Here is a 9329-nt window from a genome sequence, read left to right as displayed (position 1 = left end):
ACTTTATCTTCTTCCATTCCATCAACAGCCATGCAAAGCTAATGTCATTTATCCCTGCTATGGCTGCAGGTGGGGAGGTTCAAAGGAGTTAAATGACTTGAGCCCTGAGGAACAAGTGTGACTGTGCATTTGAAGGCCTGTGCACAGAAGCACACATGTGGAGAGGTTAACCAGGGACTCTGCATGGCTCCCTCAGACATACTGGCTGCAAAAACATTTCCCATCACACACATCCAAGTTCAGGCAGCTGCAGCATTTCAGATTTCAGGAAATAAACTCCAAGAATGCATTCAGTCAAAGATGACTTCTTGGGTTCATCATCTTCTCATCTTGCAGGGTTTTTGTTTGTTTGTTGTTAGTTTTGAGACAAGGTCTTGCTCTTCACCCAGTCTAGAGTGCAGCGTCACTGCAACCTCAAACTCCTGGGCTCAAGCGATCCTCCTGCCTCAGCTTCCAGAGTCCTTGGGATCACAGGCATGAGCCACTGTGCCTGCTTCTTTTTCTTTTTGTAAAATGTTGTCAACAAAAGAGAAGTTCAAAGTGAAGAAATGTAATTGTGTGCCCTAGGTAATGCTCATGGGTGGCTTGGGGCAGAAGCCACTGTTCCCGGCATCCTCAAAAGTGCCAGCCCAGCCCAGCCCAGCTCTGGAGAGCGACAGCTGGACGAAGCCCTGAGCAATGATAATCAGGAGAAGCACACAGCATGGAGGGCAAGAGAGGACAAAGAGGGTTAAGAGAAGCCACTGTGGCTCAGCGCCTATAGCTCAACCGGCTAAGGCGCCAGCCACGTACACCTAAGGTGGCGGGTTCGAATCCCCAGCCCGGACCCGCCAAACAACAATGACGGCTGCAACCAAAAAATAGCCGGGCGTTGTGGCGGGCGCCTGTGGTCCCAGCTACTTGGGAGGCGGAGGCAGGAGACTCGCTTGAGCCCAGGAGTTGGAGGTTGCTGTGAGCTGTAATGCCACCGCACTCTGCCCAGGGGGACAGCTTGAGAGGCTCTGTCTCAAAAAAAAAAAAAAAAAAGAGAAGCCACTGTGAGGCTCCATGAACATCCCTCCAAAGAAGACCAGCGGCCTTAGCATTTTGATTCTTCCCTGCTGCCAAACTGCACAACTGTCTTTGCCCTTCTTCTGTTCCTTTTACAAAGCTCCAAATACATGCTTTGTATTTTCCAGATACACATATACTGTGCATGAGTATATTAACCACTCATATTAACCACTTAGGACTATGTGCCTTCCTCAGATACCTATCAACATAGTGGCAGATAATAATGTAGCCTAGGACAGCTCCTGTGGCTCAGTGGTAGGGTGCTGGCCTCATATACCGAGGGTGGCGGGTTCGAACCCAGCCCCAGCCAAACTGCAACAAAAAAATACCTGGGCATTCTGGCGGGTGCCTGTAGTCCCAGCTACTTGGGAGGCTGAGGCAAGAGAATCACCTAAGCCCAGTAGTTGAAGGTTGCTGTGAGCTGTGATGCCACGGCATTCTACTGAGGGTAATAAAGTGAGACTGTCTCTAAAAAAAATAAAATAAAATAAAATAATAATGTAGTCTATTTACTGTCTTCCGAATGGTCTCTGTAGCATATAATATTGCTGAGACAAATTCCTGCCCAGCTGTATTCAATCAAGTGATGCACCACCATAAAGCTGGGTAATCTTGTAATTTATCAGAGAGTTTAATAATTCTCTCCTAAAGGGAGAGGCAACAATGTCCCAAACCTGCCTCTTCATCACAATAGTCATGCAAATGCAGGCTGCCCTCTTAAAAATAGGGTCCCAACCTCTTCTAACCTAAGCCACCTGCTCATCTGCTGGCTCCCCTCAGCCTCTGTCTATTCTTATCAGAACTCCCTTTCTTTCCCTACAAAACAGAGGGCAACTTATTAAAAAGTTCCCAAGTGACCTGGGAGGAAGAGCTATCCAGAACTCTGGGGTGCAAGACACCCCTAGCTGATGTGCTACCAACATGGTCACATGTTCTGCAGTCAGGCTGACCAGCTAGATCAGGAGAGGGCTGGGCCACTATGTCAACCCCAGTGACCAATCTGGAAAAGGAAGACTGCACATCAGGATCTGGTGGCTAGTGGCTGTAACTCCAGAGGAGAATTTCTGACCTTCTCACAGTCTTTCACATAACCTGGAACATGGGCATGGCTTAATGTCCTATAGCCCATAGCTCAGAGTGTTCTTCTGGTCCCAATAACCCCTACTGCACCCCTGGCAGGCCACAGCCTCAGCCAAGAAAGGGTGGACAGATTCTGGCGGGTGGCCTTCCCAGAACCTACAAGCACCATCAAGGAAAGAATGGCCACTATCCAGCAGACCAGACCCAGTGGGAGAGGCCTCCAGTCCTCCCCTCTGTTCTGTTCTCTTTACCTAAAATAGGTCCTTCAGCCACTCATTTCAGACAAGCCACAAAGAGTCTTTTCAGAGCCTAATGCTCATGTTGTCCTTCAAGGGCAAGTGCCATTTCCACCGTCCTCTCTACCTGTGAGGTTTAACTTGATTCATTCTGCTGGCCTTTATGATCTGGTCCTAGCCACCAGAAGCAGCTGATCTGAACTTACATAAATTCATTAGGAATGAAACTACCTCTTCACCTGCCTAAAGTTTGCTGCTTTGAAATTATATTGTTGTAGAAAGTATTACAAAAAACCTGCATTCTGTCCTCTAAAGACTCCTGGAAATGTAAATAAAATGAAGCATAAACAGAAAACAATTAATACTTCAGCCCAAGGTCTTTGAAGATCCAAAAAGTGCAGCTGACTAGGCCTTTCAAGATAAGACACAAAGAGGGGAAATGCCACAGGCCTGTGCCTCTCCTCTTGATGGAACAAGATGGAAAGGAGTTTTCTATTCGTTCCCTGTCATCTTTAAACAGATAAGATGTCTGGAGACAGACACCAAGGGTTCTGTGCAACACAGAACAGAGCCTGCATTCCCCCTCCCCCTGCATTCAACACTCACTGCTAAGCCATTTTGGAGAAGGTAGACTCAGTGGAACTTACTAGCAATTAAAATGATATTCAATATCCGGAATAAGGGTTTTTTTGAACACAGCCACACCCATCTGTCTGTATACCGTCTATGGCTGCTTTTGCACTAAAAAGGCAACGTTGAATAGCTGTGACAAAGACTACGATGTAAGCCTGCAAAAACCTAAAATATTGACTACCTGGTCCTTGAGAAAAAGTTTGCTGACTCCTGTTCCTTCTATTTTTTAGATACAAGGAGGCTTTAAAATAGCCCCATCCACAGCCACCAAAATTATCTACTTGACACTGCTTCCTCCCATGCCTTAAAGCTGGGTCTGTCCTGACAAACACACACAGCCCCACATCATCACCTTGCCAATGCTTCTACCATGGTCAAGAGCAGCTAACACATTACCAGCCACTGGAACTGAGAACCAAAATCAAAAATGAATCTGTTGCTTTCTTTTCTGTATGCTTTCAATACTGCCTGGCAACCAAGAGGTCCACTCCAAGCCACCCCATCCCCTCTGCTCTCCTGCCTTCGGTCAATGTGTGTACTTAGGGGGAATCACCCAACATACGGTTCACACAAATGAGATGAACAGGCAGACTAAACAGAAGTGTCTGCTCAAGCAGGAATTTAAAAGCTAAAGTCTTAAGAGGTCCACCCACCCCTGGCACACACTGAACTTAGCCTCTTGGCGGGGTTCCTTTATCTAAAGCACAGCGCCCTCACATGGTGCCTAAGGGAAAAACAGTCTCCCTGCAAAACTGGCTTAGATGCCATCTGCTAGAGAGCCTGGATCTCAAGCTGCGAGGATTTAAAATCAATGTTATCCAGATTTCCACCCTCAGCTGCTTCACAGATAGCTCCTCACTGGAAACTTTACACCGAGAAGTATAAACTCTGACCTCTACCGAAACTCACTAAACCGCAGCAAATGGAATTCAGATGTTTCCACGTACAGTACAGTGATGTGACCTAGACTTTAAACATTTTGGCAAAAACAGGAAAAATGATGTGTGCCTTCCAGTCCCTCCCAGAACATGATATAGCCTTGACCCGAGCCCTGCAGGGATCTGAGCTTTTCTCACCCTACTAAAGTGTACTCACCCACAGACACCAAGTTGCCCCCTGCCCAAGGTCTATACCACTTTCCTTCTTTCACTAAAGCTGCCAATTTCTCCCAGTTGAGCAAAGGAGGGCCACATTCTAATGAGATCTCAGAAAACTCCTAAAAGGAGAACTGGGCTGATCCTAGGAAATGACACCCACAGTTCCCCCACAGTGCTGAGCAGAGGGCAGAAGTCTTCCAGAAACATGTGGACACCCAGGCTTTCAGGTGTGGGAGCAGACTCTCCATGACATGCTGCAGACTGTGTTGGGTAAGGAACAGAAAATTCTATATGATGGCACAAGATGAGGTAGGGGGAGCATTTCTCGTGCCTGGGAAGGATAGATACAAAGTAATATCAGAAACTGCCTCACCAGAGGCCAGTCATGACAAAAGAGAGAAAGACAACCCGTGTGTTTCATGCTCTAAGTTGATACCAGACTTTGCTGGGGGAAGCCCATCTGTTGGCCATGTGCACTCCTTGGGTCGGGGCATGATGGAGAAGCTGAGGAGTGTTTGGGCACCAGTGTGGCCACATGATCAAGTGTGAGCACAGGAAAAGCAACAGTACACAAGAACTCCCCCTGCCTCTCAGAGCACCTGTCACAGGTGCCCCAAATGCATCAGGGCAAGGTCTTGGGGATAGGGAAGTTGCTTTCACAGCAAGAGAGCTTCTGGGGGCAGGAACAGAGTCTTACCCTTGCAAGCACCCTCAGGCCTGGCTTGGGGTGGATGCCAGACAGAGGCCTGCTAATGGTATAAGGAATAAGGGCAAAATGCTCTCTCTTCTTCTCAACTAAGAAGGGTGGGGTTAACTGTGTCTGTCTGGAGACCCTCTCCAAACTTTCTTTTTTAGGCACAGAAAGACTCAAAAGGAAGGAAGGCAGGTGAATGCCCACTCCATCTCCTTAGCCATGAATAGATAAGCTATCCACGTATAGGTGTGTTCCTGTGACACGCACATATACACACCTGCACAAACGCAGTGTTCTTGCTACACCTGGAAGAAGGGCCCCTCTGTGTCTAGGGCCCTGACAGTTTTATCCTTGATCTGTGCTAGATATGCTACATCTGTGCTCAGAAGCGTGTGTGCCAAAGCAACCTGGATTTGTGCAGGCTCCGCACAGACTCAGCTCAGCTGGTGGGAAGCGCCAGACTCTGATGCTGCCCATCCCACCCTCTTTTCTCATGGACAGTCCAGAAAGTCGGGGTGCGAGGTGAGAAGAGGTGGGAGGTGGGGGGCTCCCTCTGGGTAGCCTTGGAGGTTGGAATTCCCGCCGAGGCGCCCCACCCCAGCCCTTTACGGGGACCACCCAGGCGCCTCAACGGACCCGACAGGCAGACCCAGAAGGGGTGCGGGCAGTACCAGGCCGCCGGAGGCGCCGCAAGCGCTGAGCGAAACGAGGGAGTCGGGGTGGCCTAGAACGCGTCCGGAGTAGAAGCACAGATCGGCGGGGCGTCCTCGTCGTCCAGCTGTACCCGCCTCCTCCACCTCGAAGCCTCGGGACAAAAAGCGCAGGTCTCGGCGCAGCTGCAGGTACAGGTCGCGCCCGAAGGCCGGCAGGTGCAGCAGCAAGGCGCGCTCTCCCGGCCGGGTGCGCGGGGCGGCTGGGGGCGCGCGGGGGCGCCGCCGCCGTCTAGGCCCGGGAGCTCCGGGCAGCGGCGGCAGGTGCACGACTTCTGGGCTCACCCGCCACGGGAGCACCACCTCCACGTCGGCCGCCGCGTCACCGACAGCTGCAGGGAGAGAGGAGACGCGTCAGCGCGGCGGGGTCCAGCCGTGGGCTAGCCCGGCCAGCGCGGGGACGGCCCGGAGCAAGCACTTCCTTTCCACCCCTCTCCTGGGCACCTCTCTGCCGGCTGGAGCCTCTGCCTGTCCCGAGCCAATTGGTAAAGGTCTCCGGCGCGGCTGCCGGAGCACTCTGGGATCGGCGCCGAAGCATCGGCAACGGAGAACCCGCGGCGGCGTGCCTGCCACGGAGCCACCAGAGCCCAGTCCTCCTGGCGCGACCCGCGCCTCTCCGCCTGGGGCGCTGTCAGCGATCAACCGCTGCGCCGGGCCGCCAAGATGTGTCCGGACGGCAGAGAGAAGGTAGTCGCTAGAGACAGAGGCGAAGAAAAGGGGTGGGAAAGGGGGCAATACCTGTGCCCGGGTCCAGTCCGCAAACCAAGAGAAGCAGCAAGGGCAGAACGAGAGGAGGCAGCAGGGCGCCGTCACACATGGTACTCGGGACCAGCAGCCCCCAGGACCGTGGCGGCGGAGCAGGAGCGCGCGAGGCGGCGGCGCCAGCCGGAGTGCAGCCTTCCAGCCTTCGGAAAAAGTAATTAGCGCTGCGGACAAACCCAACGTGGTAAAGCCCAAGCCCCTCCTTCCCCTCTGGAAGCAGGAGGTGATTGGGTTTTTGCTTTTCTCTGCTCCGCCTGCTCCTTCCCTATTGGTTACATTGGGTCTAAACCAAAGTGCGTAGTTAGGTTGTAAGCACTTTCTTACACGTGGTTTCTGGGCAGTAGCGAAGACCTGACACCAGGTGGCGTTCGGGAGCCGACTCCAGCCACGAGATCTTGGAAGAACCGGGAGGACGCCAGACTGGTCTTCAGAGCTTGTCCTCATTTTGGAAATCCTTTCTCACTCTCCTGTCCAGTTTCCTAGGAAAACAGGCCAGAAATCGTCCTGGCCAACCGGTTTTATCCAAGAAAGCATAATGTTTTTTTGTGTTTGGAAAGAATCCCAGTCCACTTTCCTGCACACCTGGGTTTACACTTAATGGCAACATCCGATATGGTTATCCTAACCTCTCATACCTCCTGTGATCCTTATCTCACAGAAGCCAGTGGAACGGACTTGCTCACGCTCTCTTACAAATTGAAAACCTAAGGAAAAAAGAGCTTAAGGAGCTTGCTTAAGTTACCCAGGCATTTCTGTTATAGCAGAAGCTAGAATTGGTGGTCCTGACCTCAGTCTTGGTGCTGTGTCTACTAACACCAGGAGGCTACCAAAGGAGGCAGGATGGAATGTTACAGGTTAGAAAACTGGGTCACAAAGTGTCAAAGCCTGAACTTGAACCTAAGTCTTCCAGAAACAGCATGAGTTGGTTATTTTCTCACCAGAATATAACTAAGTTCTACAGGAAAGATGATTCCTTTAGTTTTCTCAAGAGCGGCTTGTAGGAAGAAAAAAAAAACCCAGAATTAACCGAAGCATAACCATAACAGCTCAGCTTTCTCCTCTTTTTCCTGTCTGCGCATTTCTGTTTTCTCAAAGCAAAAAGGTTATAATTCCCTACTGGACTCTGCTGGAAGCTTCCATTAAGTTTAATGAACCCTGAGGGAAGCTGTGGCCCTCCCTGGGAGCTTGCTGCCACCTGTGCTTGGCACCTGCAGTCACTGAGAGCATCAAGCCCTTGTCCAGACTCAGGGCTTTATTTCTTCCTTTGACTATATCCAGGTCAATAGCCTCAGCCAACTGAAGGCTCAGCAGCATTTTTTGCCGGACAAAAAATCAGGATGAGCTTCCTAAGTGCAGCTTTTTGGCAAAAAGAGTCACCTCAGAAGCTTACCACTGAAAACCATGCAGTTAAGGGCCATGCAGCCTGATAAGATCAGCTTGAAGTTATCATCATCAGCCTATCAGCTGATGCTCAAATGCTAAAATTAGTCCATAGAGACCTGAAACTCTAAAGAACAACAACAAGATACCATTTCATTCCCAGGCTGACCAAAACAAAAGAGCTTGGAAATATCACATATTGGAGAGGATACACTCCTGCCTATGGATGGAAGTATAAATTGACACAGTCACTTTGATTAAAAATTGGCTCAGTGCCTATGGCTCAGGCGGCTAAGGTGCCAGCCACATATACCTGAGCTGGTGGATTAGAATCCAGCCCAGGCCCACCAAACAACAATAACCGCTGCAACCAAAAAACAGCCAGGCGTTGTGGCAGGCACCTGTAGTCCCAGTTATTTGGGAGGGTGAGGCAGGAGAATCATTTAAGCCCAGGAGTTGGAGGTTGCTGTGAACTGTGATGCCATGGCATTCTACCCAGGGTGACAGAATGAGGCTTCGTCTCAAAAAAAAAAAGAAAGAAAGAAAGAAAGAAAAGAAATTGGGCAAACTGTGGTAAAAGTAAAAATGTACACACACTCTACAAATCTGTAATTCCATTCTGGTTAATTACCCCAGAGAAACACTGGCACATGTGCAAGAATGTTCATCATGGCACCTTATTAAAAATTGCAAAAACATGTTTGTTACTGCCTAAATGGCTGCTCAAACACCAAGCATCAATTAAAATAAATGCAAAAATCTCATATATGTAACAATATGGTCAGCTCTCCAAGATCAATTGTTAAATTTAAAAAAAAGTTGTAGAATGATGCAAGCAAAATGATAATATGTTTATAAACACATTCAAATATTTAATAATTTGTATGGATTCAGATAAATGTATATAAAGTCAAACAGAAAAGCCTAGAAGAATATACACCAAACTTTTTTAATGTTTAGTGTTCTTTTTATATAATATTGTATGTTGAGGAAAGATACTATGTCAGGATCCAATCAGGATAACTGATACCACTCTAGGTATTTCAAACAGAGAGAACTGAATACAGAATATTAATTACAAAGAATATGAGGGAGAAACAGGAACTGAAAAAGTGGATTGAAGACAGGATGGTGTTCAGCCAATATATGTTGTTTCTGTCCCTGGGTTGGATTCCAGCTGTAGAGGACTGTCCCTACTGCTACACTATTAAAGATATTGTCTAAATCTGTAGCACCAACAATAGACAAGCTGAAAAAACAGTCAAAGACTCTATTGCATTCACAGTAGTGCCAAAGAAGATGAAATATTTGGGAGTTTACCTAACAAAGGATGTGAAAATCTCTATAAAGAGAACTATGAAACTCTAAGAAAAGAAATAGCTGAAGATGTTAACAAATGGAAAAATATACCATACTCATGGCTAGGAAGAATCAACATTGTCAAAATGTCCATATTACCCAAAGCAATATACAATTTTAATGCAATCCCTATTAAAGCTCCACTGTCATACTTTAAAGATCTCAAAAAAATAATATCTCGTTTTATATGGAATCAGAAAAAACCTCAAATAGCCAAGACATTACTCAGAAATAAAAACAAAGTAGGAGGAATTATACTACCAGACCTCAGACTATACTATAAATCGACAGTGATCAAAAACAGCATGGTACTGCCACAAAAACA

The 9329-nt window shown here is 48.3% G+C and overlaps 1 protein-coding gene across 1 annotated transcript in view; it reads right to left on the bottom strand.

Moving 5' to 3' along the window:
• The window catches only part of ADAMTS17 (ADAM metallopeptidase with thrombospondin type 1 motif 17), a 345625-nt gene extending 339288 nt beyond the window's left edge, over window positions 1-6337 (bottom strand). The window contains exons 1-2 of the mRNA XM_003788635.1: window positions 6242-6337; window positions 5465-5835 (exon numbers count right to left, since the gene is read on the bottom strand). Coding sequence (XP_003788683.1) covers window positions 5465-5835; window positions 6242-6320 — 450 coding nt within the window. The 5' untranslated portion in view covers window positions 6321-6337. The remainder of the gene's footprint in view (window positions 1-5464; window positions 5836-6241) is intronic.
• Between the last annotated feature and the right edge of the window lie 2992 nt (window positions 6338-9329).

This window comes from Otolemur garnettii, unplaced genomic scaffold, assembly GCF_000181295.1.
Source record: "Otolemur garnettii isolate 467f Iridium unplaced genomic scaffold, OtoGar3 scaffold00029, whole genome shotgun sequence".
NCBI classification, from domain to species: Eukaryota; Metazoa; Chordata; class Mammalia; order Primates; family Galagidae; genus Otolemur; species Otolemur garnettii.
This window is presented reverse-complemented; position numbering and strand designations above follow the sequence as displayed.